This window comes from Prorops nasuta, unplaced genomic scaffold (genome assembly GCF_024137725.1).
Source record: "Prorops nasuta isolate Cenicafe-Biocafe unplaced genomic scaffold, Cenicafe_Pnas_1.2 PNAS00004, whole genome shotgun sequence".
NCBI lineage: Eukaryota > Metazoa > Arthropoda > Insecta > Hymenoptera > Bethylidae > Prorops > Prorops nasuta.
In genome coordinates this window covers 6,251,572-6,273,543 of record NW_027116801.1, presented here as the reverse complement: position 1 = coordinate 6,273,543, position 21,972 = coordinate 6,251,572, and the positions used below count along the sequence as shown (strand labels likewise).

The 21,972-nt window shown below is 39.0% G+C and overlaps 2 protein-coding genes across 2 annotated transcripts in view; one reads left to right on the top strand and one right to left on the bottom strand.

Moving 5' to 3' along the window:
• orb2 overlaps window positions 1-15,646 on the top strand; it is a 36,088-nt gene extending 20,442 nt beyond the window's left edge. Inside the window, exons 7-8 of the mRNA XM_066726274.1 lie at window positions 243-353; window positions 478-15,646. Coding sequence (XP_066582371.1) covers window positions 243-353; window positions 478-594 — 228 coding nt within the window. The 3' untranslated portion in view covers window positions 595-15,646. The remainder of the gene's footprint in view (window positions 1-242; window positions 354-477) is intronic.
• A 141-nt stretch (window positions 15,647-15,787) lies between these two features.
• Window positions 15,788-21,968, bottom strand: LOC136772979 (peroxidasin-like). The gene is made up of 10 exons (XM_066726275.1): window positions 21,877-21,968; window positions 21,433-21,808; window positions 20,949-21,252; window positions 19,889-20,281; window positions 19,214-19,592; window positions 18,237-18,664; window positions 17,651-17,898; window positions 17,069-17,318; window positions 16,704-16,982; window positions 15,788-16,617 (listed from the first exon to the last, which is right to left on the bottom strand). The coding sequence occupies exons 3-10, from the start codon at window positions 20,984-20,986 to the stop codon at window positions 16,542-16,544; spliced, it is 2,091 nt and encodes a 696-aa protein (XP_066582372.1). The 5' UTR covers window positions 20,987-21,252; window positions 21,433-21,808; window positions 21,877-21,968; the 3' UTR covers window positions 15,788-16,541.
• Window positions 21,969-21,972: the final 4 nt, after the last annotated feature.

Below are 21,972 nucleotides of genomic sequence, written 5' to 3'. Positions count from 1 at the left end.
CTCTAACAGTACCTCGCCACTACTACTACTACCACTACTGAGAATATTTCCTCGTTGAACCTTTTGCACGAATCAATTTCTTCTCTTTATTATTGTTATGTATATGTGACAAGGTTCTTCGAGTAGTGACCTTGAGGATGGGTCAAAGAAAATACTCACGTGTCGTATCATTATACAAGTGTATTTATATTTTGATTAATATTTTATACATTGCGTAATCGAGTTTATTTGAATTTGTCAAGGTCGAGGTGAAACCCTACGTTCTGGACGATCAAATGTGCGACGAGTGCCAGGGACAGCGCTGTGGAGGCAAATTTGCTCCTTTCTTCTGCGCCAATGTCACTTGCCTTCAGGTACGTCACTCTCCATCCATCGAGGCGAAACTAGCGCAAGGCGAGAGATCGAGAGAGCTAGGATTATTAAAGTACGCTTTGGTCGAGGACTTTTGTGAAATTGATGGCCTTTTCTCTTGCGTAGTACTACTGCGAGCATTGCTGGGCAACGATCCACTCTCGGCCAGGACGGGAGTTCCACAAACCGCTGGTGAAGGAGGGTGCGGATCGACCACGGGCCGTGCCTTTCCGTTGGTGTTAACCCCACCTGCGATTTTCCTCATTATCTCGCAGCCCTAGCTAATTAACTACCACTTTTACAAACACCCCTGTCCCACAGTCACCCATCTCACCCTTTATTACTGAAACTCATCTACCGACTACAACAACAAACTACTGTCACTGCTACAACCGCTCGTTTCGACACTATCAACACTACTCTACTATTACTACCCTACTATTCTGCTACAATTTACTATTCTACTATAACTACTATTACTATTACTCTACTACTACTACTATTACTATTACCACTACTACTATTACTCTACTTCTACTTCTACTACTACTACTACTACCACACTATTACTCTACTATAACCATCACTATTGCTACCCCATCACTATACTTGTGAAAGACGTCACTACTGGCTGGAAGAGTCATCGGTTAGCCGAAACTTCGCCAGTACCACATCAGTCAACAGTTTTTGCCACTTCGAGGGACGCTGGGCAACCGGAAGCGGAAGACAACGGATGAAGAACACGTGGATTTTCAGTATATCGATAGTACTATACGTTACACTTACAAACACACGAGCGATCGCATGCCCAATACACACACACACACACACACATAACAAACATACCTATCTGTCGCTAAAAGCGCCTGTTTTGTACCAAGTACCGATAACCGAGTATTTTTTCCTCTTTATTAATTTGCCCTTTTAAACAGTTTAGACAGTACACCTTTAGTAGTTACAAATTGTTTTAGCTATATATTTCTATTTTTGTGTATTAAATCTTTATGTTGCATTCCTTATAAAAGGTATGAAGTATCCGGCAGGCTTGTATCTTGGGCTTAGCTATATAAGGCTGCTGGTTTCTATCGGTCGATTAATAATCAATTTCTGGAGTTTCCAATCATGTGCATGACCTCTGTGGGGAGTACAGGTTGCATTGCCATGGAACATGGTCCAGAGTATCAGGAGCCCTACCACATATACAGTTCGTCATTAATTATTTTCATGCGTGCTAGAGAGGCCTCGAGGCTGTAGTGGTCAGCCCTGCATCTGTTGATTGTTACGATGCATTCTCTGGTAGAGCCATGGTCCAGGAACCAAGGTTTCCTCACCTTCGAGTAGCACTCCTTCAAATAGCTTTACCCCTCGATAAGGCCTAATGTCGCGATTGTTCCAACTGCTGATCACTATGCGAGATTCTTCGAGACTTCTCTTGAATCCATAAACGACACTCGTTGGATGTTTATGTCGTCGCTGCGGACGGCTTCTTGCCGGATATTACTGTAGCCTCGCTCCCTGTGATACCCATTTCAGCAGGTATCCAATATACAATCTGATCGAATACTTGTTACAGTTGGCCCGATGGAATTAAATAATTTCCTTTTTACATTTTATAACATTCGAGCTGATTGTGGCATCGACTTTGATGGATTTTACGACTGTGTGTATAGGACGTTGTAATTCTGATCGTTGTTGGATAGACCTGCTTCAAATGCATCATTAATCGCTATGCTCTTCGCTGCACAAATAGATGCTAGGTCATTGACCTTTTCCTAAAGCAGACTTTTAGGCAGATGCAGGCTGACCCCGCAATTGCGTTGTCAACACGCGAAATTTCGCTTCCATCTGTGAAGATGTATGGCGTCTTTCGTGTTTAAGTATTCGAGAAATGTCTCTTCAGGGTTATTCAATTTCTTCGAGCAATTGCCCATTGGAAGTTACATGGGACCGAAGTGTATATATTTCTATATCCACACAACAACGATAGTTGGTCATGTTGTCGTGCTTTCGATTTCATCCTTGTATTCCTCGATAATTTGCAGATAGATCTTGTGGGAGGCCTTTTTTGTCACTCTTGAAATTTTCGTCTTTTAATTGTACAGAATGTTGTTCACCAAAAGACTCTGGTCATAGAGTTAAAATTCCAGATGGCTTTCGTCTAACAGAATATGCACTCCGATTTACTAGTAACATCATTTTTGATTCGTCAATTAGGATGTTGGTGAGGGGTTACTATTTCTGTATTCCAAAGAAAATCTCTTGGCAATTTATTGTATTCTCTCAAGCTCATAAACTGCAAGTTTATAAAATGAGAAGCATACGCGTATAAGAACCAGAAAAAATAATGGTTTAGAAAAAAGCTCTTTTGTAACTTGGAGAACCATAAATCTCTTATGGTATCGTGGGTTTTGGAAAATGATAGCTCAATGGCCAGATCTATTACATGCGTGCAGTACAAATAACAATTTTTAATGGAAAGTTATTTCAAGCGACCTGCAACTATTTTTACCAAAACATCTTATATAACAAATTTCGATTCTATTTTACTATTCTCAGAGATTCTTTTTACGTTACAATCCAACGAAAGAAACGTGATTCCTTCCTAAGTTCGTGGAGAGCTCCACCAAACAAACTCCTTTCCCGTTTAGTGGGTCAGGAAACGTAAGGTTGAGTTCGTCGTCCAAGGAAGAGCGTGTTTCGATTTTAATTGAATTTTATTAATTGGTAGTTTTGAACCGAGTATTTAGTTAACGCGTAACGACAGAGACAAATGGCGATTACCAGAAAAGAACCATCGCCAATATCCCAAAATTAACCAGAAATCTTAACATTTCTGATCGGATTACTGCTGCTACACGGTTTCCTCGACTTTCACACTGAATTTTAACCAAAACACTCTCATTGGGCATTGAAAGTTTAGCGGAAGCTGTGATTCAGCCTCGTATCAGTGAGATTCATCAATTGGCATAACCGTTTATACGTAATTGCGTGTATAAACGGTGAGAAAAGCGAGTACCTGATTTAAGTCGAATCGAGAAGGTAGCGTGAGAAAAATCAGAGTGGACGAAGAACCAGCCGAGAGCTGGATGTGTTTAGAAAAAGTTTTCCAGGAGAATCGGCGATTTTCTGAGAGATTATTATTAAAGAAAAAAAACAATAATAATAATAATAATAATCGAGGTTCGAAATCGCTGTGTGTATTAGGTAATTCTCTATATCCGAGAGAGTCTCTAGGTGTAAGGACTTGTAGAGTAAAGTGTTATAGGTGCAATGTATTGTTTGGCGTGAGAAACGAGTCGTTGATTCTCCATAGGGAAGAGAAAAATTGGGGTGGGGGGAGAATGAATTTTTTTACCGATTTTCGTAGCTTATTGGAGTGAGACGAGTAGGAAAAGTAGCAAGAAGAAGATGGGTGAAGAAGGAAGCGCGGGCTCTGGGACACGAGATGTTGATAAACGGTCTAGAGGAGCCTTGTACGTCGGGAGAGCTGATCCTCTTATATATGCTCTTTGATCTCTGCTCTGAAGCATCGCTCGGACCACGAGGGTGTCCGAGCGACTCGAGACCTCAGCCCACCTGACATGAGACAAAAATCCATTTCTCTTCAACTAGCCCTACGAAGTACATACCAAGCAGTATGTATCTTGATTCAACAAGGCCTTAGAATAATCACTAGTCTAATTTTATTCGTTCTTCGTTAGGATGTTATAGTCCATTTTTCTAAAGTATTAGTGGATTGTAAATATTATCGTGCAAATATAGAGTTTTCATGTTGTTTTTTCTTCTCTTTAATTTTTTGTTGATTAATAATCGTTATTTTAGTCCTATCTATATTTAGACCTCGTGGAAGTATTTTGGGAAAGGTTGAAAGTTCAAAGTTTGGCTAAAGATTTTCGTAACCAGTGCTTGTGCGAGGGGTCGATATTCACCTGGAGAGAATCTTATATATATATAAATATATATGTATATATATAGAGTTGCACGAACGCTCTTGTAAATACATATACCGATCCTTCATTAACCAAACAAACAATCAGCATTAGCATAGGTCGAGGTGTCGCATTTCTTAATCGTTCGACTTTTCTCGTTAGGTGTACTTTTTATGAATCGAGAGGTACCGCGCCCTCAACGAGGCGGCTACTTCCAAAAGAAAATCTCGACCGCGCGACTAGAATGTTTTTATGCAACCCCCGCAAAGCAATGATTCGGGTCCGTCGTGTTAATTTTAAGAAGCGCGCTTCCCACACACGTTCGGCTCGCGACAAATTTTCGATCCCTTGAGAAAAGGTAGAAGAGTACGTATAAGCATGCATGCACACACAAACACACACAGAACAGACAAATTTTCAACTTGTTCCATCTCTTATTTCCATCGGGGGTACCAATTTCTCGACGGTGTCATACTTTGCTGGTTTTTTTTCTCTCCTTTTTTTTTACCAAAGTTTATTGTAAAATAGTCTGTAAAGTCACGCGAATTATGATACGTGTCAGCTTTTGCGCTTTTCTACCATTCGACCGATGCTGCTTGTGCTTCGTTGTGTACGCTCCTCCGTGCACGCGAGATTCGATTTTCCCTGCTGTCTATATATATATATATATATATATGTATGTATATATACATAGAGAGGACGGAGAGATCGCGACGCGAAGCATCGTGCTCGAAGCTGGTTCTGCATTAATATGCGTATTCTAAATAAGTAACACAGTTTTACAATAAACTTGTTCGCGTAAAGCTTGAGATACGCTGTTAAGAAAAAGACAGAAAAACCCGAGAATACGATCTATAATAGTATATTGATATATATATATAATATATATAGGAAGTTTTCCAATTAAACCGGAAGTGGACGTAGCTGGCTGCAATTGCTATAATTTCTGCTGAACGCAGTTTTGCTCATTTTCGGCTTAATTGGAAGGCCTCCATAGTACACACTCCCACACAAGCACACGTACATTGACACGAATACACGTATAGCGAGAATAATAATGGGACAAAAGTAATCTCCACGATCTATATATTATATACATATATATTTTTTTGGTACTCCTTTTTGTAAATATATATACTTGTCGCCGTAGAATATTGTGTGGCCTCCAGGCAGGCCACCACGATGATTCGAAAATTAGGCACGAGTAATGTCGTAGTGTCTTGCTAGTCGCGGCGCATCTGCCCACAAACCTTGTTTCAATAGTATAACTGTGTGTGTGTTTCTTTTTCCTTCGTTTTCTTCTTGTTTATTCATTGACGCGAGAGGATTTTTTAAATGCGGACGACCGTTAACGGTCGTTGATTCGCGCATGCGCGCGGGACGTAGTGAAAAAGTGAAGAGAAAAAACACTTTCACTCCCTGGGAGCTAGACAAGTACTACATAAATAAGTAAAATGAAATTAGTTAATATATATATATATATAACGAGCGTAAACTGAATTTTCTATTCGTTGCTATGATGATATATTCTAAAAACGATTAACCTTTCTTACGCACTTGAAAAGTTGGACAATTTTTTTTCTAGTGTAATAATAAGCAAGAAAGAGAGAAAGAGAGAGAGAGAGAAAGGAAGAGAGAGGGAGAGGGAGATAGTGGGCAGGAGTATATAGATAGATTGGGACATAGGTTGGGACAAGAGTGCAAGAATTCTCGTTAGTATGGGATTTTTGTGTAGTCAATCGCGGGGTGCGTGGGACGCGTAGAGAGCAGGGGCGTTTTAAAATTAGGAAAATGGATGTGTGTATAGAGAGAGAGAGAAAGAGAGTTGGAGAGAGTCGGAGAGTCAGGGGGAGAGAGAGAGAGAGTCGGAACGAAGCATTAGTTAGTGCAATTTTATGACGAAACAGCGTTTTCTTGTGACGAGCAAACGATATACGCGATTCGAGTGGCGCGCGGAGATAAATAAATTAATTGTCGCGCGTGGCGTCAGAGTGCGCTGATAACTTTATAATTACATACATATAAATATAGTATACTTACACATGGGAGCCGCGTATTCTTACGTTGCTCTCCTTATAGGATGCGTGACGTAAACACGTGCTTCGTGTATTAGGTGAAAATTTTCATCACACGCGAGCGATGCAGTAGCTTCACGTGGATATACCATTGCTCGTGCGCACACTTACACGACCCGAAATGTCTCCACACGCAAACATACCCACGCACGCATGCAGACCCGCACACGAACACTAATCAATCGATATAATTGTAGCAAAACTTTACTAGGTACCAATTTACCTAAATCAATTGATAGTTAAAATTATATATAAATATATATTGATATATTGATATACACATATATATAATATATTATATTATATAGGGAGTAGCGTTGTTCAGATACTTGACAAGCGAGTACTTGGACGAGGACCGAGACCGATTTTTCTAGACAAATTTTTCTAATGTTTAAATATCTCGGAATTTCCCACAATCGGCATACGTCACATTTTATTATACACACACGCACGCGCGCGCGCGCGCACTCACTCACACACACACACACACACACGACGAGACTCTCGCGCGTTTCAAAATGGCAACGCTGTAATCTGGAGCCTCTCGAGAACACACACATACATTTATATATATATATATATATATATATATATATATATATATATATATATAAACATGGGAAGAAACACACATTCGGAACTACGGTCGTGTCTTTTGGATATGGGTGTCTAGCTAAATGTTCAAATCACTGTGTATCGAATTCTTAAAGTTGATAAATGTGTGCTAATACCGACCGACGAATAAATAAGGAAAGGGTCGGTTGTGAAAATTTTTAAGCGTGGTATCGTTTTTCGTACGTACGTGAATCAAACTCTCTCGACATCGTGTACCTCTTGCGGGAGACACTTATTTTTGTGGTAGCTATTTAAGCGTGTCACGTGGGAAATTGGAAGAAAATTAATACATGAATAGATGTCCCGTAGTGTACTGTAACCGATGCTCACTTACTCTGTAATGTTAATTAATGTCAAAGCTACTTCTAAGCTAAACGATTCGAATGTTTCTACGGCGATAATAATCAAAGAAAAACGCGTGCGTGCGTGCGCGCGCGCGCTGGGAATGGCAAACGGAAAGCAACAAAACAGCAAACGTGTGTCTGCTCTCTTCTAGCCTGTACTACAACACAATGTCCGAATGAATCCATGCCAATACCTCGGCTGCTGCTTTTCTCGCGAGTATTTTGCAGCTGAGCCTATAAGTACATGCAAAATCTTCGACATATCACTTGACAGTTGGCAATTTACTGCAATCTTCGGCTAATTTTTCTCAGATGCTTCTACCAGCCCTAATAATATAATACGGAATATGCTTTCATATTAGAATCGACATACTATAGTTCCTCGAGAAAATCTCGCGCTCTTTGTATTTAACTCAAACTATACTAACATCTCTGTGTATTTTTTCTTCATGCTCTTATAGTTTCTCCTTCGAGACCTTTTATTCGTGCAATTTTCCAAATATGATTATGTATAGTATACCTTATAGAGAGAGAGACCTAACCTCGGAGAACATCACACAAGATAGATATATACTATATGTAGTTAGACTACGGAGAGAATGAGAGTGAGAGAGTGTGAGAAAGGGAGAGAGAGAAAGAGAGAGAGATAGGATAGATTTTTTTCTCCCCCCCATCCCCCCTCTGCCACGAAAAATACATACACATACACGTTGTTACACTACTGATATTATTCAGGACGCCCCGGTAATTACTTTATTACACCGTTTCAAAGCCGCCAGTAGCAGAGAGTAACAACAACAGTTAATAATAATAATATATTAGGTGTGATTCTTCACCTCCTTTGTAATTTGTGTGATAATGACAATTATACATATATATATATATATATATATATATATAAATATAAAAAGAAGAGGTACTGTCTATACACGTATATACGTATACGTGTATATACAATCGAGTACTAATATATAATTGATAATAATGATTAAAATATCTAATATATTGTGAGAGATTTTCGAGAAAAACGGATATAATTGCAATTAGATGCTATAGCGTTGCGCGTTGCGACACTAGCGCAACATAGCGTGCAAATGAGTTTTCGCTCTAGACATATATATGATTGGCCGCCGTGGAAGCTTATTAGTTCATTAAACGTAAATAAATCGAATTTGCACACGCTTAATCACGGAGAGGCGTATTGATCGATGATGAAGGGAAAACGAGTAACAATTGTAGTCATTTACGATAGATTTGTATTTTTCAGTGTTGAAAAGTTTTTTATACCGCTGTTTGTTATATTCTTGTCTGAATACCTACCTTAGTTTTTGCGAAGTTGCGTGAACGAATGTAACTATAGTGTGTTTCTACGTATGCTTGAGGGGGAGTAAGACACTGTGCATGGATATAATTCATACTGAAACGAGCAATAGCGATATACTCGGGAAGAGAATACAAGCAAAGATCTCATACACTTACGTATAGGACCAGGTTTCATTTTGTGGTCCTAGGACAAATATACATACAACAATTTTCAAAAAGAAACTTACAAGATTCACATTACTGCCCTGCTCCCGAGGGATCCTACTGTTCGTTTCAGTGATTCCTAGTAATGTTGTAAACAGAGCTCACCCCCCCCCCCCCTCCCCTTAGTTGAATGAAAACCTCCGGCGCTTGAGCCTATACATGTATACATATATAAATATATTTATACATACATATATATATGTATGCATGTATATATATATATATATTATTACGCGCGCACTTCTCGCTCACCCTCCGATGTATCGTTTTCCGAGGACACACTTTGATTTATTTTTATTTTTTTAAATAAAGGTTATTACTCTTGTGTATCTCGTGTCGTAGAGCAATTTTTCTTCGTATGCCTGTGTATACCGCCACTAAAGATCACTTGGAGCTAGCTACGCTGTCCGGAGGAAAAGCGGAGAACGAGTCGAGGTAAAATCCATTTCACGATACTGCAAAAATTCAATATATATATATATATATAGGTTGGTTTCTCCATCGCGAGATTCCTTTCTACGTTTATTATACTTTACAATTTTATCGTCAAGTCGTCATTTTCGTGATTTCCACGTTTACCAAAGAAGCTATGTACACATGCACACACAAACAAGGAAACACTCACGAAATGTAATAATTTTAAAAGGACAATCGATTAGTACTGCTTCGTTGTCAATCGATACTTTGCGTCGAAAAAATTCTATTCGCTCCGTGTGCGTGCCAACAGAAATCTAATCAAGTGAGAATGTGCGTAACTGTACATACATATACGTACACGAAGAAAGGTCAACGAAAATACCAAGTGTCCATGAGTAACACTAATAGCATGGATATACATACTCTACTAGATATTCTCACACTAGTTTGGTAAACACGGAGCAAATACGATCCGAGAAAGTACGTCTAAGCATTTGATTTGGCGTTGGCTGAATTTTCTCGTGACGAACGCAAACTTTCGGGTGTCGTTGATTCGACGTTTGAAATTTACGAGTAAGTATAGGCTATCGATTAAAATTTAAGGTTAAAAAAGTATGGTGAGACGAGCTGTACAAGCTATAAGGAGCAGCTGGGAGCAGTGCAATGTTTTTAAGCTGTACGGGATGGGAAAGAAATCGGAATAGGCTTTTATTTTTTTAAAGCAGGACGGTAATCGAATATAGTTTGTTGATATATAGACATAGTACATACGAGTGTATCATAAAGCTACGGTGAAAACGCGATTCGACTCGGAGCTATACAATGTATATCGCACATCTCGAAGAGCGAACGAGTGGGGAGGGGGGAGGGGGGGATTAAGGAAGGTGGGTCGAATCGCGTTTTACCCAGAACCACTAGTCAAACAAAAATGGAAGGAGGGAGACGCGACGCGCTCTGAACAAGACGCTTTTACACTTTATTCATACACTGAAACATTTAGACACGGACACATCTCAAATCCCAGTTGATCTTTCATAATCGCACGTCCCTTCTCGTCCCTTGGTTCCTGCAATTTTCTCTTAATGCTTTTATTATACTTTACATAGTATAACGTGGATGAAATGAATGCGTGTGTGTGTGCTTGACAGGGTAACGAAAGACAAAGAAAGAGAGGTTACGATGCATAATTTTTGACGATCGGACAAGATCGACACAACACACACATTAACACACACAGGAAAATCAATGCACACCGATTAAGCGACACTCGAATTATGATTGTTCTTTGATTCCGATAAAGCGGAGCTATGACTTCTGTGTTTTTATATAATCCACTGTAAATTTTTCGAGGGTAGTTCCGAATTTTGTAATTATAGGAGAAGACGTGGAGAGATAACTGTTTTATTATAATTACTCTTACAATTAGTAGTTAGCTTAGCGTCGATATTGATAGGGTATAAACTCGACAGCAAAGAGGAGATGAAGAAGATTACAAAGATTTGCTAGACGCGAATTTAGCGACTAGCTGTTACTAGCCAATTTGCTCCTACAGTCTTTTGTACCGTTCCTTTTCTAAATAATATCTCTTAAATAGCGTTAGTGTGTATTCAGTGCTTGGCGAGGGGGAAGATAAACAAGTGGTGGAGGGGGAGGGGGAGGGGGGGGGCTGAAAAGAAGAGAGTACATAATAATAAATATAAACACTCGCGAGAGGAGGACACGCGTTACGCGAAGCGTTTGTAGTAAATTTTGAACGGCCGGCCAGTCGATTAATTTTCATGCTAGCCAGTCGATTGGTCGGTCCAGATACATATTGTAGCATAACTTTTATTAACGTACTATTTTAGCAGTTCATGGGCGTCAACGTTTCTTCGAGGAATGTTATATTATAGTAGGCAAACACATATGAGAGAGAGAGGAAAAATGTTGAGGAATACGAAAGAGTGTGTGCGAGCGAGCGACGCGGCCGAGGGGATCAAAAGAATAATCTAAACAGCCTTCTTTCGTACATTAAATATTTTCGTAATTATCTATCCAGAGATCTCAAAGTATGTAACGACGTGTCAAAATCATTGAGAAGGCAGAGATATCGAGTTGGTATAGAGTCTATGCTGGATGAATTTTTTTCAGCAAAATTGGACGAATCGGCTTTTGAATACTGCGAGAGTGCGTAAAAAAAGGGGATAGGTTAGGTCGGTGATTTTTTACCTTTTTCTAAAAATGTGTCATTCAATTTAAGCTGTTAATAATGAGTGATATTCAAAGTATTTACACCGTCCTGCGGTGCGAAAAGCCAGCAGGACCGTGCATACATTTTATTCTATAAATCTCTCCTAAGCTGCGAGAAGACAACGCAATATTTTTTTTATATAGATTTTTTTCCAAATACACACATACACACGTATATTTGTAATACACGTCTACGCGACACTCCCGCACACACACACATACAAACACACACATAAACACTATTTTATCCTATACGTTCGATAAAGTTGCCTCTAAGACTGTAGATTTTTTCTTTCTTTTTCATGTAATGAAGATTTAGTCTATATATATATATATAATATTCTTGTTTTAGCGCTCATATGCGGCATAGGGAGACTCGGAAAATCTGTAGATTAAGAATTTGTAGGAAAACGAGAATGACGTCGTTGCAAAACTCGGTAGAATGTCTATTAGTCCTTTTCGACGATATTACTTAAGCGATAACGAGTTTATGAAAAAACCGTAGATAAACCAAGTTTTATTAGACCTTGAAAGAAGGGTTTAGAATGTTCGAAATCGAACCATGCTTTTTCGAAATTTTAAACAACCAGTCTGAATTTGACTATTCTCTAGTATATATATACATATATATATTTAATACGGTTAAGATTTAATGTTTATAATTCATATGCAGCTTGCCTTTTCTTAACTTTGAACTTGTTATTGAAAATACAAAAGGGGGAAGGAAGAATCTAATGGTATAAATATTTTGTGGAATTGTGGCGTCGTTTTTTCGGCCGTTCTAATTTTTCATTAGAAAGAGCAAGAGCAAGAGCGAGAGAGAGAGAGAATGTGAAGGGGAAAAAGCTGAACGTAGGCAGAAAGTTTCCAACCAAAAGAATGAAAAATGAGAGAAAAACACAAAAAAGAGAAGTAATAATCGAATTAGCATCATTATTTTATACTCATCATTTTTGTACGCACCGTCAATCGAGAGCATTTACAGATTCCAAACGGATACTCGACGGGGATGATGAAGCTGGTCTATATAGCATAGCTAAAATATAACTTATAGCTTCTCGTCAAAGACTTTTCTTATTTTTGTTGTTTGTTCGTTTTTTTTTCCAAGAAGAGACGATCGCTTTGTAGCTTTCGAGTTCGAATAGTCGCACTGTTCTACCGTAAGTTTTAAAAATTAAATATTTCATATAAGAGACGATTAAAATCTAAGCTCAGACCCAACTTGATAATCTAAAAAATCTACTTGAAACCTATCTGCAGTATTACCTATATATTTCTGGAGTTGTCATTTTACTGGCTCCATCTTATATAGTATTTCTATCGGGTCGAAAAAATAGTGCAATTTTTCTTATAACGATAAATATTAGTACGATCGGTGGTGCATTGAAAGAATCTAACGCGGCCTTTCGAGTACTTTGCAAAAATTTTGTAGTCGAGGTCGCGCTTAGAAGCGCTCTTCGCGAGCTAGATTAGATAAGAATGAGAATTTATTCATTTTCGCGTAGCATCTGCCTCGTTGGAATTTGCGAGCAATTATCAATGAGTCTGTAGCAAAACGTTCTTATATATATTTTTCCTTTTTCCAATTTTTAAACTCTGGCGTTGAGCCAATATCGATTTAGCGTTCCACGCTGCTCTTCTACGAATGATAGAAAATTGCTCTAAAAGATCCCTTTTAGAGCTAAATTAGATAAGAATAAGATCTTATTCATTTTCACGTAGCATCTGCCTCGTTGGAATTTGCGAGCAATTATCAATGAGTCTAGCGAACGTTCGTATATGGTTTTTTATGAAAAACTTGGCACTCGAGCCAATAATCGATTTAGCGTGCCGCGCTGCTCGTCCACAAATAAAACAGGTGAAGAGGAGAGGAAGAGTCGAAGAGGAGCATTGGATGGATCCCTGAGAAATCGTTACGTGCGAATAAATATTGTAGGAAAAGCCACCGCACTAACCAAGCAGCAACCTTGCAATGTAAATGTAGCTTAATTAGCGAAATAGTACATATAGAGTTTATTTTTTCGTCGCAGAATATTGTTATTATAAATATACATATAGAGCTGATTCGTGTATGCGAGAGAGCGAATGCCAAAGGACATGGGTGAAACTTAACGATTGATGCAAGATGCGTGTCTGCACCATGCGTTTAATTTTCAACCATATATTATATCGATAAACAATATATATATATATATATATATATATATTATTGGATATGTATCGTCTATAAATGTTAATGAATTACGACGAGTGGGGAGGAACCTTGACGAATGGTAAAAATAGAAAAATTACTCGTCTGATTTGTTTGGAGGAAGAATGAAAATTGGGCGGGAGTGAATTTTCATCGCTCGCGAGACAACTTATTGTTGGCTGTTGGATCGAATATACATGAAAGTAGCTTGATTCTCCGATGAAACGCATATTTTTATTTTCTTCGTTCTTTCGTTGTACGGTGCAATAATTATTTTCTATTTTTGACACACTCACATATATATACATATATATATATATAGTTATTATTATAAATACACGCAATTATCGTTGAATGTCAGCATATTCTTATGACGTGCCTCTCGTTAGCACAGAACGACTGAGAGAAGAGACATTGGAATGGTGCGGTGGCTATATTATAGCATCGTGGCATTAAAATAAAATTAGCTTACGTTGGTAGAAAAACTATCTTTTAATTTCGGCCTGCTGCAGCACCCCGTGCGCGGTCTCTCTTCACGATCGAGAACAGCTCCGACCGAACAATCCGATTTCTCGATAAGCGAAAGTACAACAGCAACCACCCGAATATTCTCTGTACTTTCCCGCTTATCCTTCAATCGTACTATTATAATTGCCCAAAAGTAATTTGTACTATGTAACTATTACTATTTTTATGAATTTTTCTACATTTTTCTAATTATTTTCTCTAATATAGTATATATGTATATTAGCGGAAAGAATGGCGAGCGAGTAGCCCGACACCCACCTCCTCCAAAGTGTTCACGCTGGAGATAGCCTGCAGTGGAAAAACGACGCGGTGTGAGAGTGTGCGTAGAGATTACACTTGTGTGCCTGTGTTCCCGCGCGTCTGCTATTCAATTTTTCTGCGCTTTGGCACGATTCGAATGGCCGAGGAGTTGGCGCGGATATCCATGGGACGCCACTCTCTCTCTCTCTCTCTCTCTCTCTCTTTCTCTCCCCCCACCCCTCTATCACTATTTCTCTCTTTTGCTCTTTGTGTTCCCCTCCCCCCACCGCCTCCTCAACTTCTAGCCCTCGCTACAGTCCAGATCTAACGTGAGAAATCTAAATTTTGAAACCACGTTACTCTCCTCGGAACGCTGGAGAAAAGGCGCCACTTGGATATCCGACCACCATCCGCGTGTGCCCATGTTCATGAAAGTATGCGTGCGTGAGAGACGAGATGAAAATGCGATAGAGGCAGAGCGAAGCTAAAGAAATTAAAAAGTCAAAAAAAGAGAAAAGAAAAAAAGTCGAGAGAAAGAGATAAATAAATTTTATCGTTTGTCTGTCTGTCTGTCTGTCCGTCTGTCTGTCTCTGTGTTAAGTTACTGGAGGGTGGCAATATATGATATACATATATACGTTTATATACGTACATTGTATATACTATACATATATATGTATATGTATATTTAAGCCCTGTTCGGTGTAGCGTTGTTTTTCTTTTGTAATAATAATAATATTAATAATAATAATAAGGATGAATAAATAATTAATAAAATATTTATAATAACGACGACGACGATGATGGCGATGATGATTTTGTATGTTTTATATTTAAAAGAAAAAGGAAGAATAATTAATGAAAAATGTTTATTAACGATGAGATAAAAAAAAGGAACTTAACGCGAGGATGACGAGGGAGGATCGATCGTGCGAGGCGTTGGAAGGCTCCTTGAGAGGCCAACTAGCGAGAGAGCGGAGATGAGCGAGGCTAGGCGAGATTTGTGGTTTGATTGTGTGTATTCGTGCGAGTATGCAGCGAGAAATGGTAAAGCTTCGCGTGGGAGCACGAGACTCGAGTGGTTTGGTGCGTGTACTTTGTGTGTGCGTGTATGAACTTTCTTCGTAATTGACGACGTGTTTGTTATAATTATAAGAGTCACCTTTTCTTTTATCTTGAAATGAAATGCTATAAAATAGATCAATTCTTTCATGAAGAATAGCCTCCTGTCTTTATCTGATCCTTCCTGCAGATGATCTTACGGCATATTCTCAAAGCGATCATTAACGAGCCTCTCCCATTTTAATTCCTCTATCGACGCGAGAGTCACCTCCATCAGCTCCATTCCCGTCCATTCGGAATCGAAAATATTATTCTATATAGGTACGTATATATATATATATACTACACCCGCAAAGTCGTCCAATGATAACACGCGATATGCGTCATTTCGCACCGCTAGTTTACTCTTACTACTCTTGTTATTTATATGTATATATATAATTTTCGAGTTTCTTCGTTTCCACCTTATTTAATACTTTAATAAATCAGTTTGTTAAAAATCATTCGGTCGGTTCTCTCTTTTAAACGAGTTTCTCATTTGCTTTCTTCTTAATCATATACGAATTGCTAATTTTATATCAATATATATATATATATATATATATATACTGGTCTAGTAGCTTCAATTAGAGACAGGTAAGTCATAATAATAGCTTACTACTATATTTAGATGGTAATACGTATAATGGAAGCTGCCAATAGCTTATTAATCAGCTGACACTGCACGTGATTGGAGCTCCTTGCGAAAGATCGTTGCATCGCCTATAATACGATCTCCAGGTTCAGATGAAAGCGAGTGGTTCAGCGTGGACCTTGATCCGTTGACCCGGCTGCTTCGCAAATGACAGGAAAGTCGACAATGCGAATCTTTGAACATTCTGCGCCAGTCTCTTCCTAGATTCATTCTTCCTATTAAAATTACCAATCAACGAGAGTTTCTTCGTGGATCGATATACATAAGACGGTACACACACCAGCAGAGAACAAATATTACAAAATATTTAATTAAATCTTTTGAAGTAAAACGTTAAAATTAATGTATCCTCTCTTTCCACGCGGATAAATTCATGCCTCCTCCGATCAAATTCGTGCAGTTCGTCATGTCGTTCCTGCAAAGAGTAGAAGATTTTTGTAAACTGCCACAAGAAAAAGAACCTACTACTACTATTACTATATTAGCACTATATTGCCTTACAAAAATGGATCTTTCAGAAGAAATGCTCTGGGCTGCATCCACTCAATCCGGTCTCCATTCTCGCACAAAATTTGTGCCATTGAAGCTTTACGAATCTCCTCCAGTTGTTGCAGACTGAAGGATCCTGGCGTTTTTCCATTTTCATACCAATACCTGTCACCTATCCGAACATTGCGAAAGGTACGTCCAAGCAGGCACTGAAATGTTGGTCCCAGAACTGAACCGGAAGAGGGCTCCTCGGATATGGCACCAGTTACTAAATCAATCTCGTCGACTTTTCTGCAAAATAAAGAACGTTAGAACGTGAGGTACGGTTTAATCTTGCGCGTATGTTGTTGCAATTAAGTAGAAAAAGATTGACATACTTGTAAGTCAGCCGGAGCTTGTCGATACTTTCCTTCGACATAGTATTTCTTAGATCGTCGAAGTCACGAACTGGTGAAAGATCGCAGAATTCTCGCCATCTTGCGTAGGCTGGAAGGCCATGGTCGCGACCCTGTTGAATGATTTGCGCGGCGTAGTCAACTGCGACATCCTTGCTCTTTCCATCGTGGAAATATCGATCCAGCAGGATCTCGCTGAGAGCTGGAGGCACTGGCTTCCTGGAGTGTCCAGCTAGTCCGAAAAACTCATCTCAGTAATCTAACAAGATGCGTAATCTACAGTCTTCACGAAAAACGTCCTAACTGCATTTTTAAAATTTTTAGATATTTATACAAATGACATTAAACTTGTACATTAGTTTAACAACGCCCCTTGGTTTAGACGGTTTGAGTTACCGTCGATACGCGTAAACACAAACGCTTTTGATTTTGTTATATATATAAATGAACTAAGTGAAGTGGTTTATAATGAGAAAGTCCCATTTGGCAGTTTCATTTTTATGTCAGTCAGAACGTGTTACGTAAGAATTGCAGTAATAGTACACGCTTTTACAATAAACTGACCTGTGGCACCAGCGATCAGCCTGTCGATCGCTCCAGCCTCGTAAAACTCCTGGGGGGCGTAGAACGCTGATAGCAAAGATCTCTCACCGGATTTGTGAGATGACCTGGAGTCGACTAGATCCAGTGTCTTCGGTGTAAGTGCAGCAACGAAGAATAAACCTGCGGATGCTGCTGCATTGGAAATAGTGGCGTCCACTCTGCTATCGTATCCAGTAAAATAACCGAGTGTCGTTGGACGTAAGTTATACCTGAATGAAGAGAAATATAAACTAGTATTAAACGCAAAAAAAATAAAAATTTATCTAATGAAGAAATCATTTGTCACTAAGTAAATATCTGATTAAAAATAGTGTGTTTATTAGATCAATAATGATTCATTTGAATCAGTATATTTGAGATTAAATTGTCAAATTAATCATTATTTTGGTAAGATAAATAATAAATTCAATATTTTAAATACCGAGTGAATTATTATTTTCTATAATAATATTTTCATCATTCTTTTTTCGTGCTATAAAAATATAGAGAAAAGAATCGCGACTGATAGTATTGGTAAAAATGTAGGAAGAAACGCAAAGCGACGCACTTGTCAAGGGCAGCTTCTCCAAGAGTGACAGGTAGGTACTCGTTAAACGTGATATGCTGCATCTCGGCTATAACGATCCTCCTGGCTTCTTGGTAGAGAGTCTCGTCGTCCCAGTGGGGATTCAGTTGTTCCAGTTGACTTGCTACCCGATTGTGCTCGCGCATCAATAAAATATGAACTAGAGTCAATCCTGGATTCTCGTTGATTCTGGAATCACCACTCAGGAAACAAGGGAACGCTTTGCTGCTGATTCTACAACTATTCGACTTGCTCGATGCCATTGGCAAATTTCTCCTCTGTGTACCGAACGCCCCTCCACTACCTGATCGCAGAGACGTCGAGACTTCCTCAGAGCTTCCATAAATCGGTGAAAGATCCAAATATGACGTCGCTTGGTTTATTTGCTGACGGGGACCCAATTTACAGCCCTAAAAAATGTTGCTAACTCAATATCTTTTGTCATATTGTGAATTATAATATTATAATCATATAAGTAATAATTTTCGCAAATTTCTTTTTTAGAAACGAGACTAATTTCTTCATATATACAGAAATAAACAGTCAACTATAGGTAAGACATCGCGTAATAACTAAAGTTTCTTGTGTAAAAATCTACAAACTTTACTGCACAAAATACTGAAAAAGTGAAGTAGAGAATTTCAAAAATACCTACAGGAAAGTTTGAAAAATTACTACTTTCTATTGCAGATTTTAGAAAAACTTTCTAAAAAGTGGTTTAAAATTATATCTCTTAAAGAATTAAAAAGTAGAATAAATATTGCCCTTCTGCAGTGATAAATATACCAATTGCAAACATTATCGTTAGAAATTATAAAATAGTATATTTTCAATTCTTATAAATATAATTATTTAAAATCCCTGATTCGATTACAAATATTCTAACGACTTATGACTACTTTGGTATTATACAAAATTTTCTATGAGACTCCGGTGCCTATGATTATTATTATTATTACCTGAACGATGGATCCCGGATGTGGTGCTGACCTCGTATACTCCATACAGCCAATAGCGTTATCAGCCTGAATGGGGAAACACTCGGGATGAAAATGTTCGTACTCTACGTCGCAACATTTCAACCTTCCACCATCCGGGAGCTCCATTTTGGGGGTATGCGACAAATCGTGGGCCAGAAATTCACCAAACAAGGCGGTCAAAGCCATCAGGTAAGGGTGTCTCAGGTCCAATCCACCGGAATGAACCCTCGTCGTCACTTCCCTCGCACTTGGCAAAGCCAATTTCGGCATCGATACTCCGTCCTCGTATTCCGGAGACAACATTCTCGTATAAGCCTCCAAGGCTGATCCCCAGGTAGGATGCAAAGCATTATTACATCTGAAATATTTTTAAAATTTAGACATATTTTTCTAACAAGAGATATAATGTTATTTAACTAAAGCACCAATAAATTTATGTTACAATATTATTATATTTAATAAAATATATTTTCAATCGCTTTTTTAATTTAAATATTTTCAACAATTATAAATAGGCCTTATGTCTCGAGTAATTTAGTCATACCTATGATTAACAAATAAATAAAAAACACAATATAGTAATAATAAGTACTTTAGTCAAATAAGAAATTTCGTTAGAAAAGTGTTTTGTAGAAGAAAATTTTCTCAACGAACCTTCCTGTATGCGTCCTGTAACGAGTATTGGTGCGTCTGCACTGAGACAGAATTTTTAAACAACTCGGTGAATCCGGGCACACTATCGTTCCAACCGAAGGCAAGACTGACAGAGCCTCCTTCGAAGACATGTTCAACGCCTCCACCAGCATCACAGCCATCGTCTCCATCCTCAAAGCTTTCCTCGACAAATCCTGGGCGTCCACGGTCATCTCGTGCGAAGCAGCCAAATAATAGGACGGCGAATCTTTGCCGAGTTTGGTTTTCGAATGCAAAATTGCCTGCTCGACTTCGCTGTAACGCTGCATCGATGCGTTTGTGCGCTGGTCCAAATCCTGCAGCATTCGAGGTGACAGTAGCATTCCGGAGGCCTCGAGGACCAAGCCATGAAGCCTGAAGGTAATGAGAGAGCGATTCTTCAAGGTTGAATCTCTAATTATTCCTCTAATTGCCATGTAATTATTGCTAATTGCTCGTGACATCTCTAGCAAGATTTTATTCTGACATTTAGGACCTTAGTCCTAGTTATTTTGCGATGCCATTACGTAATCGTACACTCTCTAACACGGATCACGCGCTCGCGAGACGTCATTGTTTACCGATGGATCTTTCTTTCTCTTCGAGTATCAAGGATACCCCCTGCCCTGTACTTTGCCCGGAAACTATACCGACATTTTCAAACAATTTTTTTACTTGAGCAACGCGATTCTTTTGTGGGAATCGGTGCTCTTTGTTTTCACATTGGAGTGGAATGACCCCACCTTCTGTCATAAAACAGTTTATCGCCAAACCTATACAGTAGGGAGAAATCTCTGGCAGAACAATGGCCAGAAATCTACACGTATCTATATATGTATATATATATATAGGTAATCTATTCGTAGCCAAAACATGGCGATTCGCTTAGATGCGCAACGTCCAGGTCATTCAACTGTCAAATTCGCTGAGAAGAAGCGTTTGGATAATAGTAAGGATTGTGTTAGGTGACATGTGGAAATTCTAAAGATTAGTGTTAAATAATTGTAGATATTAATGAGTTAGCAACGGTGTGACAACTTACTGAAGAAGACAAGTGGCCAGAGCAAAGGCGTATGACATGGTGCTTCCCTATGTGTACTACGATACAAAGTGGAAGAAATACTGTGGAGTTGTTTGTAACACGCGGTATTCATCCACTGGTTCCAGAGATTTCGCAAGAACCGCGCCGCTGCGGAATCTCTGTTTGCACGAGACGAGACTCCAAGTGGCGAACCTCGAGCTCGACTGAGCAGATACTCGAGCCTCGGACGAAAGTAAACCCCAGTCCATCCACATTCACATCCAGCCTAGGAGGCTCTGCTCGAAGGTGGGACCATGGGGACTCGCTAGAACCGTATCGTGTACATTGTAGAACATAAAACGATAAGGCGCAAATAGTATTTTCATAACAAAGCGGTTTTGGGTATTTGCACTATCAATTTGAAACTGTTCAGTGCGACCTCCCTTCCATTCAAAAAGGATAATAGCTTTTTTCTGCCAATAGAAAGACAGAATTGGTATTTTACCTGTCGGTAAGTCAATTCACACCTTTCTTCTTCTAGTCGATTTACAATTGAGAGGCTGCGTCATGGACGCGTCGGTTTGCATAATGCCTTGCGTTAGTCAAACACCATAGTAACCGTCGTAGTAGAACGCCTTTTCGCATATGGCTTTCATTTATCCATTCAGCAGGAAGAAATATCATTTGAGAACAAAAAATTGAGTTGCTTGGAATTTTCGCACCTACGACAGTCGCGATTCCCATCTTCTTTTGCAATCGAGATGTTTCTCTTCTTTCAATACCACCGGTCACTTTCCCTTCTGGGCGTGCAGTTACTACGCCATGATTTGCATGGTAATGAGTCACGTGGAATATTGGCGATGTTTGACTTGTATGAGAAACTGCAGAAACCCAGGGTGCATTAAGCTGTTTGTATTTATCGGGCGAGCTTGAAGTTATTTTTACCTACATTGTTGGACGCTCCTTGCATTTACTCGAGTGTCTACGGCTTCATCGATCATCAGCAGATTATTACCTGTACTCTACAGAGAAAGAGAGCCGCTAC